Source organism: Gallus gallus, chromosome 1 (genome assembly GCF_016699485.2).
Source record: "Gallus gallus isolate bGalGal1 chromosome 1, bGalGal1.mat.broiler.GRCg7b, whole genome shotgun sequence".
NCBI lineage: Eukaryota > Metazoa > Chordata > Aves > Galliformes > Phasianidae > Gallus > Gallus gallus.
This window is the reverse complement of record NC_052532.1, coordinates 125,949,397-125,977,312: the sequence shown is the minus strand read 5'-3', so window position 1 is coordinate 125,977,312 and position 27,916 is coordinate 125,949,397. Positions and strand designations below refer to the sequence as shown.

The window sequence follows — 27,916 nt, the reverse complement described above, 5'->3', positions numbered from 1 at the left end:
CACCTCTGTCATGTGCAGAGCTGCAAGAAATGAACTGTACAAAACTATTGAAGCATAGAGAATTATTTAGTAATGGAGGAAACTTGTAGTTGGTACTGACCTTTACCCAAGTGACAATATAGTCAGATGGTGAATAATTGCAGATATATATACATGCATATATACTTCTCTGAATCTTTGACTTTCTGTGCAAGTTTTGTCTATTTAGCCAACACTTATTCTGTCCCTACTGTATTTGCCTATTACAAGATATTAAAATGAAATCAGTCTACATTATTTTTTCAAAGATTTATTTATTTTACTAGTAGTTTCAGGATTTTTTTTATCTAAAGCAAATGTTATTGTATGATCTTCTGCAATGGCAATACTACACCCCAAAGGCCCAGGCAGGTTTTAAAATACCCCTGACACCTTTCATCTGCCACTCATAAGTGTGCCTCAGAAAGGGTGAAAATTGACTTTGACCAGCTTTTGCGACATTCCTGCATCCGTATGGTATAACTCAGAGTTGACAGTAAAACAGAATTGTCATTAAATGATTTCGTATTTACACAAAAGTTTACTGACAATTTTGGCCATGATTCCAAGTGTATAACAGGGCACATTTGCACCACTTGCATGTGTTGTATCTTATGAACTAGAAACCTTCCTAAATTCCTCTTAACTTAGTGGAATACTCTGCTGCAGCAGGTTGTCTAATCCTGTTAAATTAACAGGAAAGGCACTATGTTTATTATTCATGTTTTCATTCGAATTTAAGATTTTCTATGGAAATAGAGTTGCACTGAGGCTGTTTGAAGGGTGACCTGCAGTGTTTTATGTGCACTGTCCTCTCCATGAGAGACTAGGAACATTTCTATAGCCCTGCTGTCCAGGGCTTTGCCTTCATAGTATCTTCAGACATTGGATGTCAGCAGCAGTCAAAATATTCATCAATGTATACATGTTAGATGTAATTGATAGAACGAAATATGATTAAAGTAACAGTTTATTGATCTATATTACTGGTTTCTTTTCTTTTTCTCCACAGTAGATTTATATCCTGAAAGAAGAAATCCTAATCCTCCACTGTTAAAATATAGAAAAAACAGGGGTTTATACTTCCTTTTCAAATGATCACTAGCAAGTCTCCTAACAATTAAATTTTTGTAAATGTTAAAAGTATCTGTCACTGGTCTGTTGATTTCAGTCTTTGGTTCAGTGTTAACTAACAGATAGTGATTTTTTTTAGTAGAATTTATTTGTTGATTAATAGGCTTACTTATGAGTGTAAGAAATATACCTAGACGTGTTTACATGTGTAAAAATGATCTTTGAAACTTATGAAAAATTTCAAACAAGTCTTTATTCTAGTAGTGTTGCACATGTGGAATGCCAATGCATTAGAAATACAGACAAAACTCAATTAAAAAAAGCCACAATTCTCATGGCAATTTCTTCTTTAGATTTCTATTTCATACTGTGAACCATTTTTAGACAAGTGCTCTATATTAAGTGAAGCCAAAAAGACTTATTTTGTAAGTAATAGGATAGACCTTTCCAGTTTTAACAGCAGCCTGCTTATAGAAAAAGACTCTTTCTAAAAGAAATTAGAAACATTGTTGTATTAGCAGTACAGTACTATTTGAATTGTATAATACTTCACGTATTTTCCAAAGCAGTATAATAATATATACAGGGCTGGACATAAAAGTTCCATGTAGAATGAAAACACATGCAACAGGATAACTAGACAGAGTGTACTCACAGTAACTTTGTTGATGACTCAAAACCAGGAAATGAGGCTGATATTCAGAAAGGTTGTGCTGCTATCCAGATGGACTTGGCCAGGCTGGAAAGTGGGCTGTCAGCAACCTCGTGACATTCAGCAAAGGGAAGTATAAAGACCTGCACTTGAGGAGGAACGACTGCAGACCCCAGTACATGCTGTAAGCTGCCCACCTGGAAAGTATCATGGCAGAAAAGGACCTTGGGGACATGCTGGACACAATGTGAAACATAAGTCAGCAATGTGCTCACAAAGAAAGTATCCTTGGCAGCAGTAGGCTGAGCATTTCCATCAAGTTTTGGCATACAATCCTTCCCCTCTACGCAGCACTGGTTAGTGCACTGGGGTGTCCAGTTCTAGACTCCCTAGTGCAATAAAGACAAGTACATACTGGAAAGAGTCCAGCAGAGGTACACAGAGATGATTAAGTGACTGAAGCATCTCTCCTATAAGGGGAGGCCGAGAGCTGGTACTGGATCTCATTGATGTCTATAAATACATAAGGAGTGGGTGCAAAGAAGGTGGATCCAGGCTATTTTCAGTGGTCACCAAGGACAGGACAAGAAACAATGTGGCAGTAACACATGAGGTTCTCAACAAACATCAGGAAAGCCTTTTTCACTGTGCAGGTGACTGAACCCTGGAACAGTTTGCCTAGACATTTTGTGTACTGTCCACTGTTGGAGATCTTCAACAGTCGCCTGGTCATTGTCCTGGGCAAACTGCTCTCGGTGGCCCTGTTGGAGCAGATGGTTGGACCAAATGAGATCCAGAGGTCCCTTTCAACTTCAATCATTTCAAAATTCAACGATTCTAATAATTGTCCTAGTCCTGTATCGTAGTATATTCTGCAGTTAATCCAAGTAAGCTAAAATCAAATGATAACTTTACAGTAGGAGTTTCTTAAAGAATTTGCCTTAATCTGATAATGCGTTGGATCAGCTAATAATTCAAGAATTATTTCAGATGTTGTGTATCTTAACCTCTACTGAAAATCATTTATTCATCAGAGGAACACATGATTTTTAAGCTATAACACCTTAGAAAAATACAGAATTTGAATTTTGTTTCTACAATCAGAAACCTTTGATAACCTATTTTTTTTCTTATGTAATATTTTCTGGTTTATTTAATGTTTAAAAGACTTTTAAAGTATTATAAAACAGTAGTGGGTTTTTTTAATAACAATGAAGCAAGATCACAACTATTTGTGAACTTTAAATATTTAAAAGAAAATTAAACAAAGTTACTGCTTAGTTTTCAAAGGTTCTACCAGATAAGTGAAAGCCTCTCACTCCAATAAACCTCTGAAAAACTCAGTCTAGGAAGGATTATTTTTTTTTCAAATATTCTGCATGATGACATCACAGGGCACCTCAAACAGGAGACTGTCTGCATCCCTGTTACTTCTCACTGCTTCAACATTTCTTCATCACCACTTCAGCTGGGAGAACAGAAAGCCTTTCTTGGAGTCTAGGTTTTCTATGACCAGCAGCAATAAACATCTTTTGAAGCAAAGTACTTAATGGCACTTCTTGGGGATTTTGTCACTGTCCACTCGGCTTGTTCTGCAACTACCCAGATATCCAGATCTCATGAAGACAGGGCTTTCTCCTTCAGGAATAAAGGAGGAGCCTATCCTCACATACTGAAAGTAGACTGAGACCTTTAAATATCTATGTGCTTGAAGGCAAAATGAATTGTGGTTAGTTTATTTCAATGTCTCTTAAACAATGGAATATTTCTTCAGGCATGGTTTTCCATTGCTTCATTGTCCTCACTATTGCACAGCAGTCTTCAAATGCTAAAATTTGAGTCCATTAACTATTCATCATCTTGCTTCTCATTGCAGAACATTTCTAAATAGTTGAAAGAAAACAACAATTTTTGCTATTTCTTTTTTGTAAATTACCATACTCCGGAAATTCTTCATTTTTTTACCATAGTCCATGTTTTCTGAACTCTAATCATCCTCACTGCTTTTTAAGTTTTCCACAATCTTTCTTAAAGTGAAGTTCACTCTTTAAATAGTAATCCCACTGAAACAGTACTAGTTCCAAGTATAAGGAAAATTATTTTAATTTTGAATACCACATTCTTGTCTAAGTACTTCAGTATACTTTGCCTTCTTTTCTTCTGAAACAATACAATATTGTTGGCTTGTAAGCAACTGGTGATGAACCCATGAATTCAAGTCTCTTAGATGAGTACTTAGCTAATTTTTTCCCAGCCCATACTGTCCAGAAGATTATTCTTGCTCTAGCAAAGTACTCTCTGCTTATCCATATCATAGCCCAGCTTTTATAATAGGCATTAATTTGAGATGACTTCAAATTCTATTTGTTGATATGAATTTTCTTTATCAAGTCTATAAATTTGACAGGAATACTCCTTTTTCATTGTCCAAAATATTCATGATAACAGTACGGTACATAATCCTGGACAGAAAAAGGAGTCCCTGAAGTACACAAGTAGATAAATTCTTTAGTACTGGCTTGTACCTTTATTACTCTTTAAACATGTTTCTGCATCAAAGTCTGCATATACTTTAATATTATCATCTGAATATATTTCTAATTTAATCCTAAGAGACAGGAAGTCAAAAGCCTTGCTAAAATCAAGATATGGGAAAATGTTCTTCTGTTCAGCGTAAAGATTTGCTACTATATCATATGATGAAATTGTGCTTAATTTGGTCTTTGCTAATTCATGTTAACCAATATTTATCTCCTTGAACTAACTTCTGAGTTCTTACAGGTTGGGCTTTGATGATTTTTTCCATCCTTTGCTAGATTTACTTCCTTTATAATTTTGCTTATCTATTTTATTCTTGCATCTATACTGCTTTGCACTCAGAGAATATACTTTCTGGTATATGATATCAATTAGATTGTTTTAATTTAGTCCAGTTGTGAGTACATTTGGTATTTTTTCTCTAACAGACTCCAGCTTCTGACTCCTTTAGCCCATCCTTCTGCAGAATTTTGCCTTCTAAATGCATACATGGTAAAACTAGCACATTCCAAAAACTGGCTAGACTGCCTGGATGGATTTCATATTATCCTACTTTAAGTGCCTCTGTGTAAGCATCAACATCTGAGCTTTTAATTTGAAGTTTTCTATATTAAAATGTAAAAATAATAATAATAATAATAACATCGATCATTTTAATTCAGTTAAGCAGACTTCAGCAACCTGTGTTTCAACTGACTAGAGAATAGCCAGTGCAGATATAGATGTTCTCTCTCTAGAAATCTGTTCTTAGCCAGGTGAGTTCCTACCTTATTGTTCTGTATTCTTTTCCCAGATTGTGTCTGAGAAGCAACTAGTGATGGGCAAGTAATTATTGTATTACCATAAAGTCCTGCTTGGATTATTCTGATTTCCATGGCCAAGACCATGATAGTGGCCATCTTCTTTAATTCTTTAATTCTTATCAGTATGAATAGAGCTCTGGAACTTATGGAAACTTTATGCTTTTCCATAATTCAGATCTCTGAATAGATGTAAGCAACCCTCACATTTAAGAATCTTTTCTTGCTTATTTTATTCACCTCCTGCTTGCCTTTTGTAATCAAGCTATATCCGTTAATATTAATGCTGTGACATGTGAATCATCTGACAAGTTTTAATCAAGCAAATGACAACTGAAGCAAAATGTTGACCATGTAATATAACCTTCAGTTCCTCCTACTTACTTCCTTCAGAATCTAAGATATTTGATGGACCAACCCACCATTCTGTTTTGTCCCTCCTCTGACCTTATGGTAAATGCCTATATTCTTGCCAGTATTCAGGCATTTGTTAAGGCCAGAACAGTTCATACTGATCTGATGATTTTGTGGGAGGGGGGGAGAAGGAGGTTGGGTTTTTTTTGTTTTTTTTTTTTGGTTGCTGTTGTTGTTAAACTGTCTCAATAAATTAGTAAATTGGTGAGAGAGAGATGCAGTTACTACTTGAGCCATGGGTTTTATGGAACATTATCCCATGGTCAAGGCAGCTGACATTCTGCTGGCAGCACCATCTGCTCACTCACGTATTTATCTCCATGTCACATCTGTCCCTGAGCCTTGACCTTTGATCAGCAGAACTGAAAAAAGCCACCTGAGCTCCTGACCCTTTCACCCCCCGTTCACAGAGACTTACAGTAGCTTTTAATCTGTGTAAACTCATTCCCAGTAGCATTATTAACACCCACATGGAATATGAGCGCAGAGTAGTATTCAGTGGGCTGGAGGAGCCTTGGCAACATTTCAGTAACACCCAGCATTTGCGATCCTTGGAGGCCACATAACCTCCCAGAATGTTAAATCTTGTCAGCAGATGGGTCTCACTGTCACTCTTATAAACATTGTCATTGACAAATCTTATAATCTTCTCACAAAAGTGGTGTTACTTGGTGCTTTTCATGCAACCTAATCCTTTAAATTCTTGATGAGAATTTCACATTCTTCTCTTCCAACCTCTCTCCACTATATTATTGTCACTCTTGTAAAATAACAATATTTCTGGAGAAAAAAAAAGCTCAAAAACATAAGTTCAATCTGACAAGAAAGCAGGATGCAAATTAAAATGAAACAAAACAACACAAAACCACATCTTTTTTCTTTCTAAAGAGGGCTATAATTTTTCATGCATGTACAAGTTAGTTTAGTAATTCCAGGGATAATTTTGCCAACCACAATTAAAAGTACAGCAGAATAAAAGAATACAAACTCATTCATCCTTAGGGGTAAGTGGTTAAAGAGAAGATAAATGTCTTTAGTAATAAGCTTTTGCCTTAGCTAAACCTCTGACTGCATTCTTGAAATACTTCCTGAAATATACTTTCATGAATAGTGCATTTTTGCAGTGGAAAGAATCAACATACAGAGAAGGCAGAGAACTTTCCCATAGACAAAAATCATACTTTTGAGACATTTTAAGGAACACCTACTATAATGTCAAATCACTCTCCCTGTGGCATGATGACCAGTTGCTGTGAGAATGCATCTTTTCCTTCCTTTATAACAAAAATGTGGATAACAGATATGAAAATTTTAGGGAAATCTCTTAAACAAAGCCAAATGCATAAACATTCCATGGTGCAAATTGTGACATATTGTATAATAATAATAATAATAATAATGATTGCACGTCATAATAAACACTTTTAGATCCTTAGTGGGAAAAATAGACTCATTTTGAAGAAGACTAAATAAGGAAGATGATCAGCTGTAATTTTAGCTGTATGGAAGATGTCTCATAGCTCACTTATTGACTCAACTGAGAGAAAAGAATGAGATTATAAACACTGGAAAAAAGAAGCCACAAAAATCTGTGAAGGACAAAGCATCTCATAATATACGCAAATAGAAATAAATTAATATTGCCAGATCATCTCCATAAAAAGTAACGGTTATGTTATTCTTTGAAACAAGCACACAGAAGATAGATTCCAACCTAAGAGGAATATCATGCCCAAACAGGCAAGACTTCTGACATAAAATAGTCAGTGAACAAGAGAAGTTGAAGATACTAAAAGTTAACAGAGAACAAGGATTGCAAATTTGAGACTGCAGAAAACACAGCAGAGGGTTTAGTAACTGGAATCTTAAAAACATGTTGCAGCTAATAGCTGAACTTTCTCCTAAATGAGTGATGCTGAAGCATGACTGTTCCACTCGGGTAATATTTAGGATATTCAATGAAAATGTCAAGTAGCAGTGGCCAAGAGCAAGAAAAGGTAAAATTGCTAGAGAAACAAGGAAGCCCATAAAGATGTCTTTTAGAGGAATGGATTTTCCATGCCAGAATTCTGGCTGTTAGGGATAAGGCTAAACAAAACAGAGGAGAATGTCTCAGACAATGGAAGTATACCCAAGATGTAAAAATAAAATCAGAAGGATTGTCAATCAAATAGAAAGAATCAGAGAGATCGCACAACCAAGGGTAAGTGCTGCATGTACCCTAGGATATGTTTTCAAAGTCAAACATGATGAGCAGGTTGGGCTTGTTAATCTCAAATCTGGCAGGGCTACTATTAAATTTAAAATGGATTTAAGGACGGAGGTGAATGGGATTGTAGGGAGAGTTTACAAGAGATGATCCTTAGAACCAGATGGAGTGGTTGGAGATAGTGCTCAATAGCTCTGGGGACATGCAAGTTGCCTTGTTTAGCACAAAGTCTACCTTAGCCACAAAGGGAAGGCACTCATGTTTGACAAACCCAACATTAATAGGATTCCAAACACTAACACCCCTAACTAAATCATGTTCACTGGGAAGGAGATTAAAAATCAGTGGAAGAAGCTGTGCCTAAATTTGGCAATAATGCCATAAAATCAGTGTAGAATTTAATGAAGTATGACCTTGCTTTATGCCTTTTGCTTATGCATTTTGCTAGTCTTGCTGTTCATATGGAAGGAAGACTAAAGAACACAGCAAAACAGAAGTAGCAGCCACTGTTAGCCTAACAGTGTGGTGTATTCTTACAGGGCACACAGCCATCATCACTGAGGTAAGCCATACATGCATTTTTAAGTGCATTAATGTGTAGAGGGCAACACAGCGCTAATAAACAAGTGTAGTTTTCCAAGATGTGCAGCCTTGCTGAAATGCTGAAACGAACAGATTCACAGTATTGCAGTTTTTTTTTTTCACTCCCTTGACACTGAAAACGTTTTGTGAATTGATGCTATAAAATTTACTTTCCGATCACCTCTGATTTAGTCACTTCTTTTTTTTTTTTCTTTTCTTTTCTTTTTTCTTTTTACTTTTCTATCATTTCCAAGAATGGCTAAGTAACATGTAAGTGAAAAATAAGGATTTTTGTATAATATTCTTTGATCATTTTTATCCTTCAGCTCACTAAAATATTTCTCTTTTTTTTGATTTTTTCTTCCATTGTGACCATTTTTCTTGGTTCTGAGTTACCATGAATTATCTATTTAAGGAGACTGATACATTTTATTTCATCTGTAAGGATTTCATGCTTCTGCATGCTTCTGCATTTAAGATGATTGTAACATATTCTTCAGAATGTCTGGAAATGGCTCTTCCAGTTGGAATACAGCAATTTATACATTTAGATTCATATTTAGGGTACAATACTGATTGATTTCAGAAGTCTAAGCTCCTGGATATACTATATTTCTAAAAGCCAAAACAGCACCTCTTTCATTTGTCTGAGGCTGACTGATTGATTAGGCAAAACTGGAAGCTGATGATTTTGCAGAAATACTTTGCCTACACCAGTTTCCCCACAGTCTGGACAAGATTTAGCATAAAGACTGCAGGTATCTTCATTGTCTGTCTCCTTTTGAACCCAAATTGCCCCTTATTTTTATAGAAACAGAACAAAGCTTTTGCTTGAGACCTAGTGCCTTGTCAGAAGGGCTGAGCATGTAAGGCTCTTGATATCAACTGTGACGTGCAATAAGCCGCCAGCTGGGCTTGTCCTGACTTTAATAAGAGCATCCTTATCTTCTGACAGACACCCTGTTGCAGATCCTGGTTTTGGTATGTCAGAACCTCTTTACTGTAGGTTCCCTCATAGTGTATACAAGTGGAGTTCACTCATTTGTGGTCACTGCTAAAAAATAACATGGCAAATTCTGCTTCTTGTTCTCCCCAGTGAAGACTCCTTTCCTCTATCCAGTTGGAAAGTTAGAGCTTCTCTGTGTGCACTGCTAGGATATGTCTTTTCCAGTTTGCAGGGCCTTCACTTGTTTAGCTCTCTGGATCTGCCACAGACCCTCTCCTTTCAGCAATGGCTTGACAGTGAAAAGCTCACACATCTTTCTGACACTAGGTGATAATCAAATGATCATCTGGGATGGAGAAGACCACAAACCCATGGATGTAAAGACCATCCACAAGGGAAGACTTGTTTAGGGCAGCTCAGTGTTAATTTCCTTAAGTGCAAAGCAGCCAAGTAGAAAAAAAGTAAAAAAAAGGAGAAGTCAATAATTCATATGTTCACCACAGTGATGGAAGAGAAAAGACTAGGGGATTCCAGAGGTGTGCTCCCACCAAACAAATCTAAACACCGTGTCTCAAACCTTTTTTTGGACACACGTCATCATGGAAGAGCCTGCAAAGATGGTACCAGCAAAAAACACTGACACCTCTCAGAGCAGCAGGCAGTGTTAATCCCAGAGAGCAACCCAGCTACAGCGATGCTTTGTGCTGAGGTCTCAGTTTCTGTTCTGTAGCTGCGGATGTCTGGTCGGTTTGGCAAACTGAAGTATTTCCGTGAGACTTCTGCAAGCCACAACTCAATGGAATTATGTCTGTGGTGGATTTCAGCACGAAGCTCCTTGCACCAGTTGTCTTTGCAGCTGGTCCACCCTCACCGAGTCTCCTCAGAAGGCAGCATACTGGAGGTGTGAGGTGCTCCTCTCTCCCCACACTGTGGGCACAGAAACTTAGGACCATTTTGCTTTAATAGCATGAGTATCTCCTGCTGACCAACATAGCTCTCCCTGCCCCATTTGCTCCTTTTGTTCACACTGTGCTTGTGCAGTCAGTTACATGTCTTTCCTTTCAGGATCAGCAGGCACTTACATGCTGAATCCTTTCCATCCTTTTCACCCTACGCTTCTGTGATGTGACAAGGGGCCTTTCCAAAGCATATGTACTGAACACACCCTTTTATTTCTTCAGACATTCAGATGGTGGTGTCTTCTCCATCTGCCCTCTCCAGTCACCTGCGGCACTAGCAGAACCAGTCAGGTGCCAATCACGTTCTGCCACAGCCACAGCAGTCTCATCAGCTCACCTCAGTCATCCCACAGCCCCTGGAAGTCTCCTCAAAGCTCATATTCTGCTTGGGGTGAAGTGGTAGCTGATCAGAGGACTCAAGGCAGCAACTCACATCACACCAAGAGGTAGAACAAATGGACCATAGCCATTGTCAATAACAATTTATTTAATGTTAATATGGTAAATTACCACTGAAGTCCTAACTCATTCAATTTCTCAAGCTAAGCAATCAGTGTGAATTCTCTACAAATCTGGCTAATTGAATTTCGTTTTTCAAGGTATCTGAAGTAAGTGATGTCTGACAACATAAAGACAGATCAAGAAGCTGTTGTCTTCATTTTCTGCAAGCTTTGAATTTCCCAGGGTTTCATCAGAAATCTACTGAGAATAAAAGCAGCTATATTATTGTTTTTCAAAAGAATATTTTCCTTTTTTTTTTTTTCTTCTTTCAAACAAAATAGTTTACACCACGTAGTTTTCCACGTACCATTTCCTTGAAAGTCAAGATGTCACTATTTGCATTACTGTTGTTTCACGTGTAATTATTAAGAGAGTATCTCCATCTTTGGTAATATTCAAAATAGGAAAGGGCAAAGCCCTGAGCAACTTGTCTTCTGTGAACAATATAGCATGTAATAAATTATTCTGGAGATTTTGAGATTAGCTGAGAAAGGAGAAAAAAATCCCTAGACAAAGTCTGAAAACTGCTACCAAAAACACTGACTATATCATTCTCTTAATTGCTTCCCAGTAACAGTATATACTGTTTTTAAAAACAGGAATATTTTTTCAGTCAAAGGTTGAATTTCAGGAAGTGAGAGGGTCCCACACTGAAGTATTCACCCAACTGAACTGCATTTTCCATGCAAGTTTGTTAGTGAGTGATATAGACAACGATATTAAATAAATAATATATTTTAAAGTAAACAATGAAATAAAGGGATGATTTTTTTTTTTTTTTTTGTTAGTTCCTTGTATTTTATAAAGTTACTTAGAAAATTTACAAAATCACCTCCATGGTTATTAGGAAGGAACACATGGAATCATCTTATGTTTTTAAGGTAATCAGTATACTCCTAGTGGAGGGGAAGAAAACATAATTTCAGCTGTGTCAGCTTTGTACTTTTTGATATTAACCAGGCAAAGTTCATGCTGTTTCTTCTGTATCTTACTCTATGCCTCTGGTATTCATCTACAACTCCTGTTTTCCAGATTAATTGGAATTAGTTTGTGTTCAGACTAAGTCATGTATTTAGCTAATGTGAAAATAATTTACTGTCTTAGCAGCATTTATTAATCAGCAAACCTGATTGATATCTATCAGTTGAACTTGCTTCTGTTTGACAGCTATCATTTCCTGTGGCTAGCATGTCTGTTATTTAAATAGACACTAAAATATAGTTTCTCCAGAAGTATATGATGTAGATAGAAATTTAAAGGAGATACAGATACATTTTATATCTAAAAATAGCATTATTTTGTTGACAAGGGACACTTTATTGAAATTATCTCTAAATACATGATCACATATATTATTTTAATGATTTTATTTATTGAAAAGATATCACAAACCTCAACCTTTGTAGCAATGAGCATTGAAGAGAAACATGCTATGAATATAACCTCTATGACCAAGATAAATAAATGAGATATATTCTTAAATTGAACATACAATGAAAGCAATAAACAGTGATCCCTTATTACACCGTTCCTTCTCCCCCCAAAAGATATTAAAATAAAAAAAATGTGAGAAATTAATACAGTCCTCAGATAAGTGGAAAGAATACAGGAATCATTCTCTGGTCCATCATTATAGTTTTAAGCTACCGTGTATACCTGGCAACTCAGCCACTTGTCAGCCCTTTAGTCATTAAATCGCATCCTTCATGTTATTAGAAAAATGTCTGCATTCCAGTCAAAGCAAGGAGAATGCATGTGGATTTCATTGTCTTCAGTATGATTCAATGAACATCAAACAAAAAGCACAGTTGTCCCAGAGGGTTCTATGAGCATCAATCCACAAGCTTTGTTTTATTGCTGGTGGTTTGTTGGTTTTTTTTTTTTTCCCTTTGCTTTCTTTTTTCTTGTATATTCCAGTCTTACGAGTTACAGCCCAATTGATATTGGTGTGCAGATGCGCTTTCCGATAGTCTGAAATACAAATATTTCAAGCTAGCATTGCAACACATCTCAGAAAGTAAATTTAAAAGATTGTTTTGAGTGCTTGTAGATAACTGAGAATACTGAAAATAGGACATCTGCAAAGCAGCAAATATATAAGATTATTTTATGGGCTTTTTTTTTTGAGTTGAGGAGTGAAAGAGGGTGGGAAGGAGGAGGATTGGTGATCACTTCTTTCACCTCTCACTTAGGTAGAAGCAACATAGTGGAAATTACAGCTCATCACTCTACATCTAGTAACAGTTATGCAGTCTAAACTGTTTAAATCAGGCAATAATAAAGTTATAAAAGTGTAAAAAATATGTCGGCTGATCAGTACTAACCATACTAACCACCAAATCTGGAGTTAAACATTGACAGATTTGAATCTGTTACAAATATGTTACTGGACAGTTTGTGAAAAAGACAAGCAAGTTCTATTTGAGGTACAAATACCTTTGCACACAAATATAAAGGGATATTTGTGTTCAGCATGTTTGCCCAACTCTCTTAAAAATGGCAATCTAATAATTGACAAGTTCATCTTCTTTTGAGAACAAAGAGATCTCCTGAATGAAACTTGCTATTAAATAACATAAATTAATTGCTGTCACAGGTGATGAAGTGGGTAGAACAAGCATTCATCAATTCTTCAGTTTATGAGCCACACAGCACTCAGTAAATGCTTACAGCAAGGCATTTATTAAATATTAATCTCTACTCCAACCAGTGCCTTCAGGAGAAGCATAAAAGATATTATGCACAATCCAAAGGAGGACAGAGCTATTTGCTTATGTTGAACCATATCCCCTTCAAGCCTGCACTGGCTGTATTTCAAAGCCATGTTCTCAATGTTCTCCCCAGTGCTTTTTTTCACCCTGACAGGTGCTGCATTGTCGCTGGTGGGCTAACAGCCAGTGTTTTGGCTCAAGGCCTTCCTCAAGGAGGCTGGCATATATCCAGATGACGACAATACAACACCTGTAATAAGAAAACAGAAGTATAGGAGATTTATTTATTTATTTATTTTCTGTACCATGAAGAGCTTTCATTGTATAGCCTTTTTTCATAAATGGACTTTCTGGATGACAGAGCATGTTCTGGTTTTAGATGCAAAATAGCATTGCAAGTTGTACTGAAACACAAGACACAAAACTCCAAACTAAAAGGATCATTACTGCCCAATATATACCAAATTTGCTTTATTTAATATGATTGATATCAGGCAGTCACCGTTTCTTCTAAATAAGTGTTGAATAGAATATTTACATGAAGGTATGAAAGGAAAAAAAAATGGATATTTGGAATTACAGTATATAGAACACCTCATCTACCTATCAACACATCTTCCCTACGTACTGTGATATATCATATAACTCCTCTGAAGGTTTACTGTTCCATAATGGCACATGTCATAGGAATACTCCAAGTTGAAGAGAAATTTAAATATAAGGAGTTTTCAAAACACTACTTATAGGTAAAACAAAACAAAACAAAACAAAAAAAACCAAGCAACAAAAACCCAAAACAGTTCTTCTAATGAGAAAGCAATGCCAGGAGATTTTGGATTTTATGTTCAGGCTAAAAAAATCTAAATGTTTTTTGGGTAATTCAGGGGTATGTGAAAGGCACACACCTCAAGATTTAGCAAAAACATCACATCTGAGAATGACAGCACAATCTGTGACTAGTTGAAACACTTAAATGCTGTAGTAAGACACGTATTTTCATTTATTAAAAATATATAATATAAATCAAGTGATAATGTATTGTTAAACAGAAAATCTGGAGTACGCATAGATTTCACCATGATTTTGAATTATGGAAATCCCGACTTGCAGGCTCAGGCCACTGGCATAGATCTAGCAACATTTTAAGACAGTATCATAAAAGTTGAAGAAAAATTCACTGTGAGCGAGTCCATTAAAACAGAGAAACTGTAGGTGTTTGTGTCTTGTGTCTGGTTTTTTATTTCAAGAATTACTTTTCAACATAAAAATCTAAATTATACCTAAATTATAACTTTCTAAAGAAAACAAAATGTAGTAGCAAACAGGGAGTACAAAATATTGTGACTTTATGTACAATGAAATGTAGATGTACCAATGGCAGTCTAATTTTCAATAGATGACTCTATATCTCCATAATAAATTAAAAAAGGGAAACAGTCTAAGACCAGTACGGAGGAGACAATGTAGCAAGACTTCAGTGTAGGATAGTTTATTACCTAAACAGTATGTACAAACTCTAAACATGAAAATAATGCATAAAAGAAATCAGACTCTATTTACATTTACTTTTTTTTTTTTTTTACAAATTGTTTTTACAAGAAGCATATTTCCTTTCTCTAAATAAAAGGACAGACTCATAAGACCAATTGTTTTGTATTACATACATAAATAAATACTGACTATTAATGACTGTTATAGGAATGTAATTTCTACAGCCAATTTGGGTAACAGGTAAGCAGTTCTGTTACCTCTACTACAATATAATTAAGTAAAAAGGAAAAATTTTACATATAGATCTCTGTTAATAACTTTGTAAATTGTACCTTACTAATATATTCCGTAGAGGTAATACAGTCATTACATTTCATGCCCACAACTGAACAATGAGTTTTGGCATGCAAAACCATATATAATCATTAACATCTGCAGGTATTCATTTACAATTTTTTAAATAAAGGGTTTTCTTAATTATTTAAAACTACATGCAACAACTTATTAGCATCATATTCCTGGTTACAATGCACGAGTTTTCATAACATTATTTTTAGTCACTGATGTTCACAGGTACTGATCAAAAGGGTAGGAATATACTTGGCACATAGCATAAGAAAATGAATTAATAAATAAGTCAATACCACAACTACATTTACATATACACACAAAAATAAAAATTTCTATGATGTTGTAGTATACTTCCAACCCACTGACTTCTGTGCTCATCAAAGTTTTCTTTTCTGTGCACCTTCCTGAATCAGAGCCTGCTTATCTGAAACTACATGACTGCAGTAGGGAGTATAGAGATGAAATTATTGTCAAATAAATTTACTCAGTATTTAGGTTTCTGTATCTTTCTGCTAATATAAATGGTAAAATTCCCATTCACATTAGCAGTGAGTATTTCTTTGATTTTGTTTGTGACTGTGTCAAACATTAATGTCAATATTAGCACTGCCACACCTCAGCTTTTTCTGAAGCCACTAACTTGAAGATGCCAAACATTTCAGAAGTCAGACCTCTTATTTATTGTTCACGTTATGAATTCTTATTGAACATTCAAAATGTTACACATAGTAATACAGCACAAATTCTGCCTTACTTGAATTTCCTCTCCTCTATAAACAACTAAAAACTGTCAAAAGAGATATAATCAGAACACTCAATTTTCTTCTTACAAAAATCCCCGGTGAACATAAAAAAAAAGTCCATTTCACAAAGCAGATAGCAAAAATGGCATCTAATAATTCTTTCAGAAATACAGATAAACAAAATGCATCAAGAAGCCAATGGACAAATCTATTGGAATCTTACATAAGAAATAATACATTGGTGTAAAGGTGCAGAGTATCTAAAAGCATCCCAATATCTAAATTAATTCTGTATTATACAACATCATTAGAGAAAATAAATCTTTGACTAGTGAATCAAGTAGTGAATTAAAAGTCTATTGCTGAATTAAATGTTTAATGTGATTTAAGCCAGTAAATTATAGGACAATAACCTGTACAATTCAGCAAACAAGGCTTTATGAATTAGGCACTAGCAACTTTAAATCAGTACTGCTAAATTCAAAAAATAATCAGGAAAGCACTCATTGCTGTGAATTTAACATCTGTACATGAGCCTCACTGATGGATTATTTTTGATTTTTGATTTGGAGGATCACTTGGAAGGTGAGTTGATAAACCCATTTGTTGAAGAAAAAATAAATTTACAATTTACTTCTCATCGAATCTTGTATAATTCTTAATACAATTCTGCTTTATTAACTGGGAGGTTCTTTTTTTTTTTATGGAAACAGCCACCATATAATTTTAAAAGTATGTTACTACTTTTAAAAGTTGAATATTTCAATGAAATTGACATCAGCAAACACTAACAATTTTGATTCCTCTCAAAAGAACAAGGCTTTCACTCAGCAATTAAGACTATGGATATGATCACTCAGTGTTGCTAATTTCCACTTTATCTCCAAGCCAGGTTTAACATTACTGTGATAAAAACTGACATCCATGTACTATGCCACTGACCATGTACACTGCCACTGTACCATGACAATATGAATACAACATAATTTCATTAACATTAATCAAATCATTAATCAAACTACAGAATTACTCCACCATAACTGCAATAGATTCTGATGGAAAGATTTTGACAGAGGTTTTTAAAGAAGCCCAAAGTATTACTTACGCTGGTCCCACTTAAAACCATTCTCAGCTAACATCACAGAGATCCTTCCTATCCTTACTTTACACCCTGCACAACCTAAATGTCAAAGCAATGCTGCACACCAGTTCAATTTATACTGTATTTTCTTTGAGCAGTCTTGTATACATCAAACATTTTTGCCCCTCAAAAAACCTGAGACACTGGCCTTCTTTCAAAATTGAAAACAAACCTATTACCCTACAGATTTGATGAAGGGTTCATCTGTTAACTTGTTTATGTATTTTGGAAGAGAGGAGGTGACAGAGTGGCAGAGGACGGAAATAAAAGCAACTCAGCCTTTAATATTTTTGAAAAAGTCCCAAATCAAACAGCAATAGAAATTGTCTGGAAAAGTTCTTGGTCATTGAGTGCATACTAAAAAAGACAACAGGCAAAACAGAAAGAGAACAAGGAAAAAAAGAGTACTTTAATAGCAAATAGAGAAATGCAGAAAAACTGGAATGAAAAGATGATCAGAAATTAATTCAGTTTCTTTTACTCTCTGTGGTATCACCCCATATGCACCAAAAAGCTATAAATTTCAGAAACGACAAACTATGTATGATTATTTTTGAAGGATCTACTGTAAGAAACGTAATTGTTATCCTCATTTTTCAGGAATACTTTTCTTTTTCTCTGTATTTGCTTTTCTATAATACAAACTGTAACCATGAGAAGGAAAATATATTTAAAACTAATTTATGATCTCATCTCACTGAGTGTCTTGAACTGATAAGGAATAAAAGTGAGGCATGCAATGGTAGAAAAAATTGTCTACCTTGTCAAGTTTGACTACTGAACTCTTGATATATGCTAGTCTAATATGATGACTCGGAGCAGTAGAACCTGTGTCAAAGAATGCAGGAGCATTTTAAACGTCTTGACCATTAGAAGATAAATATGAGTATTACATGTTTGAATAGACATATATTGGCAAATACTTTCTACCCTTGCAGATAACAAATCCAAGTAGCTTCTGTTTACTATCAAGGGATTTCACTCTGTATGGCAAATTATTCTAGACAGTTTATATTGCACAATAAATGCAATATGAATTCCCTTATGGTTTAAAAGGGCACCTTTCTGCCTGAATTTGAAAAATGCATTCAAATAAACTCTAAGCCATTGCTAGCCAGATGCCAGAGTATTGTCACAAAATTCTTTCTGTAAGCAGAATAGCATGGAGCCAATACACCCATCCTTCTGTTGAAAAGATCCATGGGGAAAAGAGATAAATGCATCAAAAGACAGAGAAGCCAAGAGGTAGCTCTACAACTACTTGAATAATAAACGTGCCTCAGAATTTCCATTTTTAAAATGTGAACTGTTCAAGTTTTAGCTAGAAAATTAGAATTTCTTCTCAAGATAATAACCAAAATTTTAAAGATAATGATTCTAGGACCTATAAATTAATTGCGTTAATTGTCATTAATTGAAAACAACTGTCATTTGCTTCTTTACAATGAATGGGTATCTACATTGTATATATTTTAACTATTAACTCTATTAGTATAAGATCTACATGCTGAAATGTTACTTCAGAAGAGATGGTTGATTATGCACACGTATCATCATTCTCTTCTGCAATGATGCTGTAGTTATTAAATCTTGATTATTTAAGGGTTTCTGGTTCTGGTACCTAGTTTACTCATATGTTTTTATTTCAGACAAATAGGTATTTTCTTCAGGAGTAAAATACGCTAAAGTTTAAACTGTTGAAAGGCAGAGCTTTAAGTAAAATACATCATTTAAACATATTGATGACAGCACGGCCTCCAAGTGTTCAAAAGTATGTATACATCACAGGAAAACCTCTCATATATTAACATTGAAGCCACTAAGAGAAATAACTGTATACACTTCACTGTTTCAATCTACTTTAAACACAGAAATACAAAAACATTATAATCTACACATTTGATTTTCTCCCAGGTGTTGAGTTTAATGCAATCTTCAGTTTGTTGAATAATGGTGGTAGTGAAATGGTACTTCTTGTATGCTTCATCCTGGCCTTGGTAGAAATAAAATTCTTCAGGACTAAACTACACAAGAGTAGAAACAGATTGTACAGTGTGGTAACTTCCACTGGAAAACTGGATTCTTTGCCTTTTCCTAGCCTCCACTTGGGAGCTCAGTTTTTCTCTCAGTTATTTGTATAATCATCTTAAACAGTTTAATACTTTTCTGGGGGTGGTTTGTAGTGGTGAGGATGATGTTGTTTCAGATGAGGTCCTAAACAAAAAAACAGAAGAGTATTCACATATGAAACCCTGAATATAGAATACAATTATTTATCAGATTTTACTGTAAAGGCTTCTTGAGCCCTTCAGCTTATAAGTGGATTGTCTGTTCTGGCAATTATATGCATATTGAGTCCAGACATCTTTAGTGGGACTGAAAAAGGACAAAAGGATTCAAGCAGATTAATTATGGATGGTAAATTTTGCTGGGCTTCACAACACTGACTTGTTCTTTTCCAAAAGTAATAAAATGCTTGAAACCATTAAAGCTACTAAGAAGTTTGTACAGCTTTAGAAATATGATCAGGCAATAGATATAGCAGACCTTCAAACAGTCTAACCTAAGCAATCTCACATCTAGGTAGTATTTGTAGGAGAGACCAACTCTGAATCCTAGACACTACAGGCATAAACCAAAGAGTAGTGGTGGAATGCAGTGATAAATGTAAAGTCATAGAAAATGAGTTAGAAAAAGGCTGTATTTGATTCCATCAATGCTGATGGGCAGTAAGAGAGAAAAAAGCAATATTGTCATTCATGTTATGTTTATGGACTTCTACTAGAGCTAACAAAGATCCTAAGACTTGAACAACCTGTTTACTTGTGTAGAAGTTTTTAAACACATAACTGCATGCCAAAACATTACTTACTGTGGGGTAAAAATGGAGGAAGGTCAGGTGTGCGGAACAATTTTATAGTAGCTGGTCCTTCCCCACCAGTTGTCAATACTTGAACTTCCAGTCGGTACAGCATTGATGGCCTGAGATTGGGCACGGTGAGTACATAATGATCCTAATAAATAAATTACATTAATTCTCTTAGAATCTAAAAATAAAGCATAGTTGCTCTACTCACACTAATCAAGGTTCTATTACACTCAGCACTCACAAATTATTTTCTTAGAAATATGTAAAAAAGATTTAGCATATGTATTACATATTCTTTTTACATAAAAAGTTCATTAAATACACTTGTTTTATTTTACACTTTTCTGTAAATTCTACTGAATGGGAAATTAAATCGAGGCAATTTTCAGGGCTAGGGCCCCCTGTTGGAGCTAGCGGTGTGGCTACACTGTTTTCAGCAAATTTTCCCCAGGTTACACCATGAAGATCAGCTCTTCTATTCCAATTTCTGGAATATGAAATATCTGTATTGTCCTTACGTTTCATTGCTCTGTATCTCTGGTCACTCACACTTGTGCTAAAAACTTTTGGAGTAACTTTATAAATGCTCCTAAATAGAAATACATCTGACCAAGGATGGGAGGGCATTCAGGAGCTGAAGTCCCAATTCACCTTATTTCAAGCTAAAAAGGAGTGAAGAAGCACCCTGTAGTCCAGTTCCAGAGACAGAACAGTGGAGCAGAGACACTGGGCAGTGCACACAGAGTGTGCTCATTCAATCAGACAGAATTTGCATGGCAAATTGTTCTGGAATATTTTATCTCAAGCACACAGCAGAGGAATGAAAGTGGGCTGTGAGAAAACCGATAATTTGCTATTCCTGGCAGATCAGAAATCAAAGGGGAAAGGAGAGAAAAGGCGGGGGTAAAAGTGGAGTTTTATGCCAAATTAGTGTATGTACTTAGATGTGGATACTCTTAAAAATCCTTGCTGAAGCTGTTCCATTGCACATAAAATAGTGAGAAGAGAGATAAATGCCTACATCACATTCACTGTGCACTTTTAGATGCTCTTTGAACATGTTCATTTCAGCCCTGGATGTGTAATTATGTAACTTTTAACAATTACAGATGGACAACAAGAACGAGTGAATGATCCCCACCATGAAAATACCCTACACTGTGGTGGTGTCTGAGAGGGAGGGGATAGTATTTCAACTGAAGCAAGTGTTGTGTCCAAGTTAACCAGGAGCCATGAATAGATAGATACATATGGTGTTAAATAATTAAACATAGGAAATCTCCAGACTCTACAGTAACAAAACCAGAGAAAAACAAAGATAAGTAATTAAAACACAATGTAAAGGAATGTTTTAAATAAAACATAATATATATCCCAGACCTAACTGAAACAAATGCTTAAAAATGAAATAGTAATAATGAATAAACCATATGCAAAACAAAAGAAAACTTAAATGAAGAATAACATCCTACGGTATGTAACTTCACTAAGGTTGCGGTCTGCATTCTAAGGTCTGTGATAGAGTAACCTCTTCAGGATAATCCTGCAACATATCCTGCTGAAGACACCAAGGATATATCTTCTTTGTGCCTCTGATTCAGACTGTAGATTGAGCTTTGAATGAACTGATGTGGATCTCATTAAGACTGTATGACTGTGGAAGAAAATAGCTCTGCAGAGTGCATAGTAGCTTAACACATAGTTTTGGAGCATCTGTGGTCAACTTCGTTACTCTTTGTTAATCTGCCTGAAAACTGGCTTTGAAATACAGTGGCACAGCCTTAGGGCAGTCTGCAAGGAATTAAGACAAAGCTGTGGGAATCTTGTTTTAGACTTGTAGAAAATGTGTTGAAAGTAGGATGTGCTCAACTCAACATTCTATTCATTCTTTGATGAAACAAATGTTGTGAAAAGACTTTCAGCCAATTCTGCTTGTGACACAATTGCCTTGATCTATCATGTCTCTAAAGTGCATGGAAAGACTCCCAGCACTGTTAGGAGACTTTGGATCAAGGCCAGCTGCCTAAGTCCTTTTGTTGACCCTAGTGGATCTGGCAATACAGTCTGAAAGAAGTGTTCTTCACTTGCTTCTGCCAGAGGAGGAACTGAAATAGCAAAGACCATTTTAAAGCTAAAAAGAGGAAGAATTCAAATTAATTATTCTGATACTTTCAACAAACAGTGAATTCTAGTTCTCCTTCAAATTATTTGTTTGTTGGACAATAGCAAGTATTCCCAGAAGGGAAATTTATATTTTTCTTAGAAAATTAGAAACTCAAAGGAAAAAAACAGTACTTAATCCATGAAATTTATTGACTTGGACACCAAATAATTAGTAGAACTACAGCAATCACCAAGTTGAACAGTGAGATCATCAAAAGAAAATAAAAACTATCAATTGCCATACAGATGATCTTTTCCTCCTTTCAGGCATTTCTCAGGTAATGGTTTCTAATTTGACAATTGTGCACATTAAAATGTTTGATGTGCAGTCGAGAAGAGTAGCTGTGCTTTGTATTTCTAAGGAGGACAATATTTAAGTATCTCCTGCTCCAACTTGCCTGCAGAGAAGGAGAATGCTATGTGTGACATCTTCATTACCACTAAAAATTAAAAATATGCCACATATACACACAGTTATGAAGCCACTAGAAAAGGAAATGAATGAGCAACTTACTGCTGGCAGTATCTGTGACTGTGAAATGATGCTGTTGGGCAAGCTGTTCTGTCGGCTTTCTGTGGTTACTTCTGCCCATGTGACTTGAAACCCTGTCATGGGCTGGTGAAGGACTGCCTTAGATATTTTCCAGGAAAAATGTCCAGTGATGTTACCTTCCTGAACAATGAAAGACGCAGATAGATTCTCGGGTTTGGCCAACACTTTGGGTAGAACTGGCACTATAAATTTGGAAAGCAAAAAGATAAGCTAAACTTTGAGAAGTAATGGTCAATAATATTCATTTAATTTCATAAATTGAGGTCAGACACAGTTTTTTTTTTTGGTGTTGCCCAGGATCTTGTCACCTTTCTGCCATTGCATTTTCAGTGTTAGCCAAAACCTGTCTTTGACATATTCCATTGGCTTTCTGGGTCAAGTTCAAACTTCAAATCAAATTCTGTCAGCCACAGGTGACAGGCAAGAAAGCATATGCCATGTAAAATTATAAATGCCTCATTGATTGGCAACCATCCTGGCAGTTCTCTGTATTTCAGAATATCTGAGCTGATTTTTGAGATGAAAAGAAAACCCATAGCATATCACAGAGCTCCATTATGTGGGCAAAAAGTAAAATTCATGCTATAAAACTGTAGAAACTTGTACTACAAGTTAATAGGTACACTCTGGCTAGGTGAAACTTATGCCTGAGCTGCAGTTGCCCAGGAAGAAAATTATAATGTTGGAATTTTTCAAGAGAAGTGGGCAGGAAATTGTAGCCATTGACAACAGGATTCTGAGGTGAACCACAGAGCGGGGGGCAGTAAGAATTCAAAGAGAGAGGGCCACTCTCTTGCTTAAGATAGAGGTGTCCAGACTCGGCTACTCAAAGCTATGGCTGACCTCACCTGCTTTGAGTAGGTGGCTGGATTAGCTGACATCAGAGATCCCTTCCAAACAATTTCTCCATCATTCTGTGATTTCAAATAACCTTTCAGCTACACTTTGGATTGCAGCAACACTGTCAAAGGTATGATTGTCTTTTTTTGCTATGTTAGAGAAGCATTAACTTATACTAAATCAAACTGAAAAAGCAGCTTTGGAGCCAAGTAGTAGAACATTCAAAAGATGGAACATGCCAGAATTGAAATAACAGTTATCATTCATTATTATAGTGAATATAACTGGGAAGCTGTTCCTTCTTACATAACAAAAACTGTGTAATAGCAAATGTCATCATATGTTTATAAACAGCCCTCTAAAATTATAACCTAATTAACACAGCAGCAACATGGCAACCAAAACCTATGCTGCTCTGTATTTTAGTTGATTCTTCATGCAAGCATTAGTCATCTTTTTTGTTGTTGTTCTGAATCTTTCATATTCCATTGCAGAATTGCTTTTAAATACTTTTTTTGGTGATTTTAAGTGCATTTGAAAATATTTGGCAAATTCTGCAGATCATGCTTACCTTCTTCAGCAGCACAATTAATGTGCTTATGGGTTTTTTCTTTAAATGCAGAGCAAGATGGGGTGACAAAGAAAATACTCTCAGCTTTAAAACGACTTTTAGATTTTGCAGGTAAAACAGTTACTTTATATTTGCACGAAAATGACAGGTCCTTCAGAATCATGTAGTTCTCCTAGAACAAGAAAAGCGAAAGAGAACATGATGTAAACAGATCCCTAGGGAAAAAAATAATAATAATAAAAAATAATTGAAAAATAAGTTTGGCAGATGATGAAAAGTTTTCTCCAATAAAATATTTTCCTGACACAATTAACACAATCCAACATGGTTTTTCTCATAGAACAAAGCAAACATTATTTACATTACAATTACTTTCAATAGTAAAATAGTAAAATACATTAGCATGGCATTCAGAAAGGTCCATCCTTTCCGCACAGCTCCTTCACCATGCTATATGAATGCATCTAACCTACAATATAAAAATAAAAAAAAAAACCCTAAAATAGTTAGAACAGTCTCCTACATCATGGCAATGATGTAGCAATGTGAGGGTGTAAATACTAATTGAATTAAACAATTGTAAGAAAGATGAAAGAAGTTGCTGTAACTGGCAGGCTTCATCTACATAGAGCTTTTTTAAAGTGCGTTCAAAGTCCAATATGGCACTGTGAATCAATTATTTTCCTCTTTAGTACATTAACTACTTCTGTCTACTTATCAGGAAGGCAAACTCCACAGCTGAATAACACAGCAAAATTCTCCTTTTAAAGACAATGATAGAAAAATAAAATTTACACAATGTATAAGTGTCATGCTAACTTCTTAATGTTGTGTAAAGTAAGTTTGAAAATTCATCTGAAAACTTAAGCACAAATCAAACTATGAGGAAAAAAAGTTATTGTTTTGTGTGTATGTGTTTGTGCTTTTCTTCTGGGAAAATGTACAGTAATGCTTTCTTGGCTAATGTCCCAGGTCTTTGACAGCCATTAATATTTTTCTTTCTCTTTGGAATCACTCATCTTCAGTATTTTTCTCCTTAACATCAACTTCTTTTGGAATTTAATCCCAACTACATTAGCTAAAACTTAACGTGGAAGGGCATTTTCAATGAGACATAGATTGGGCTGAGAATGGACTTTCATTCCCCATTTCCTACCTACTACTCTAACAGGTTTGACTCCTACTTATAATTCTAACTGGGTTGCTTCTACTTTTATTGTAAGAAAACAAAACAAAACAAAAGAACACGTTGCATTCCTTTATAAATGACTGTAATTTGATATTTGCTAAAGATGCTGGTGCATTTAGGCAAGACTTCAGGTTATCCTCTGTAGTCACTGTTTCTCATTCACTCCTTAAAGCAGATACTTGCTTGTCAACTGGGGTTTTGACTGGACTGACTGAGGCTTCATAGTCACCTACATCTCAAAATGCACTCTGAAAATAGCAAAGTCTAACTTCCAAGTCTATGGACTATGGACAAAAGTCTAAATGCTCAGCACCAGAAACCTAAGTTCTTTATCTGCCTTGAATTATCATATTGATTATCAAACCCTTTGTAGCAGCAGATGTCTTCTGATTGTTTTTAATAAGAATGAACTCACATAGTTTCACAAAGTGATTGTACAAATTGGTGTAAAATGATGGAAATAAATTTACTAATCCCACAGTGCATTTGGCCAGATGTACAAGTAATCTTTCCTGACCTCTTGTGGAAATAAACTTATTAAATACAAACTTTCTTCTAAGTTCTTTGTCCATAACTTGAAATATTGAGACAGATCATAGTGTTATACCACAATCATTTTTTTTAATCCATCTCTAACATTTGCCTTACTGACTCCATGAAGTAGTAAACCTTAGAAGCTAACAGCCTCTTGCATGAGAATTTTTTTCTTTCTATTTATTCTAGCTTTATATGACATTAGCTGTACTGAATTGATCTGATAGTACAGGTCAAGGTAAGAAGAAAGGATGAATTATGTTTTATTTCAGTATGAATACCCCTGCAATATGTATTTGTCCTGACATGTACTTACGTGGAGCTTTTCTCCTTATCTGATATGTGTCCAACTTCCAGATCTAGTATTTTCCAACTACTGTATTTTTTTTCTAATTCTATTGTTCTCAGTTGTGAAAACAACATTCATGTCTAAAATAAACCACGCTAGTTTATAATTGCTGTCATTGCACTACAGTACTTGTACTTTTCTAGACACCTAGTTCTCATTATAAAACAAGCTGTATTCTATCTGCTGTAGAAATATATATTAAACCTGTTTGCCTGCTAATGTCTTTTGAACAGCACAACCACTAACAACAAAGAAATATTAGCCTAGCTTGGATGAAAAAAAACCAAACCCAAGCACAAAAAACACTCCAGATGAACCATTTCTATCTTATATAAGAAATAGTATAAACCAAACTGTGTTTTATTGCAAAACTGTCCTTTCTCCTGCAGGTTAGAAGCTAATCAGAGTCAAGTAGAAGTCTGAATGAAGACTTACATAAGTCAGCTCAGTTACTTTCTCAAGTCCCTTGGTGTCATTATGTACACAGGATTCCAGTAATGAGTGGACTTGGAATTGATTCATGTTGATATCTAAATGGGTCAAAAAAAGAGGAAAAGACATAATTACACTTTCACAACTGCAACTTTTTCTAACTTTTTTGGATATAGAGTTTAAGCATTCTAGAGCTAGTAGTTCCTCACTTGCCCATAAGCACTCATTAATAAAAATGAACTATCATACATTCATAAGTTAAGCCATACATCAGCTAAGAGGGATAATTTTAAAAACAGAGAAATAGCATTTTCAGAAATGTAAGCATCTACTGACATGAACATTTTAAAAAATCTCAATGCTGTTTCTTCTAAGCATCCTGCATATGATGGGAATGACCTTGTGCCAAAATTGCTTGACACTGTTTATATTGTCACAGCGTTGCAGCACTGCCGCCTGGCAGTACCTGAGTAATCTGTGCCTGGAGGTATGTCAAAATGTCTGCAAGACTCTGAGATCTTCCCTTTCAGAATGTATCGTAATACCTGTTCAGTATCTGCCCAAAAACAATTCTAGACTTGACTCCAAGGAGTAATAAGAAAATTAGTTCCCATTTAAATCAAGGACAAAACTTACAGAAGTATCAGTACTATAAACTTTCAAGCAATTTCCAGATCTTCATTTTTTTTGAGAACCCTACAAATAATTGTAGAGGTAGGCACTGTGTTTTACAGTTGCTTTTCTCAAGACTGATTGCAAAAGAAAGTGAAACAAAGAGCAACTAAGAATTAGACAAAAGAAGAAAAACTCACCAGATACTGACAGTACATCCTGTCATTTTTCTGGATTTAGTTCTCCTTTGTTTTTATACAGGAGATGCAAAATTACATGTTTGTTACTATTAATTAACTTGGTATGACATAGCCACTAATACCAAATGAGTGATTGTGTGTTTCAGGAGCGAAAACAAATATCTGTGATGCCCTTAGGGCTGTTCTGGCATTAGACTGCTATAAGCAAGTGGGATGCAGAAGGGAAGGATTATAAATTGAAGAGAAAACAAGCAGTGTCTGAAACTAGCTCAGATGGTACTCTGGTAAAAAGACTGATGAGAAGCCCCCTTGAAATTGATTTTATTTTAGCAGCTGTTTGCATTATAACATGCATGCTAATTATTTGCATGATTTCTTTGGAAGCTCAACACTTTCTCAAAAAGAAATACCTAAAGAAATAACTTGCTGCTTTGTGATCATTCTCTTCCATTTGAAAAGTAACAAATAATTAGA

General features: G+C 35.4%; 1 protein-coding gene across 1 annotated transcript in view; it reads right to left on the bottom strand.

Annotated features, from left to right (window-relative positions):
* Window positions 1–12,048: 12,048 nt before the first annotated feature.
* The window catches only part of ANOS1 (anosmin 1), a 130,691-nt gene continuing 114,823 nt past the window's right edge, over window positions 12,049–27,916 (bottom strand). Inside the window, exons 10-14 of the mRNA NM_205424.2 lie at window positions 26,634–26,728; window positions 24,127–24,298; window positions 22,677–22,897; window positions 20,003–20,144; window positions 12,049–19,344 (exon numbers count right to left, since the gene is read on the bottom strand). Coding sequence (NP_990755.2) covers window positions 19,286–19,344; window positions 20,003–20,144; window positions 22,677–22,897; window positions 24,127–24,298; window positions 26,634–26,728 — 689 coding nt within the window. The 3' untranslated portion in view covers window positions 12,049–19,285. The remainder of the gene's footprint in view (window positions 19,345–20,002; window positions 20,145–22,676; window positions 22,898–24,126; window positions 24,299–26,633; window positions 26,729–27,916) is intronic.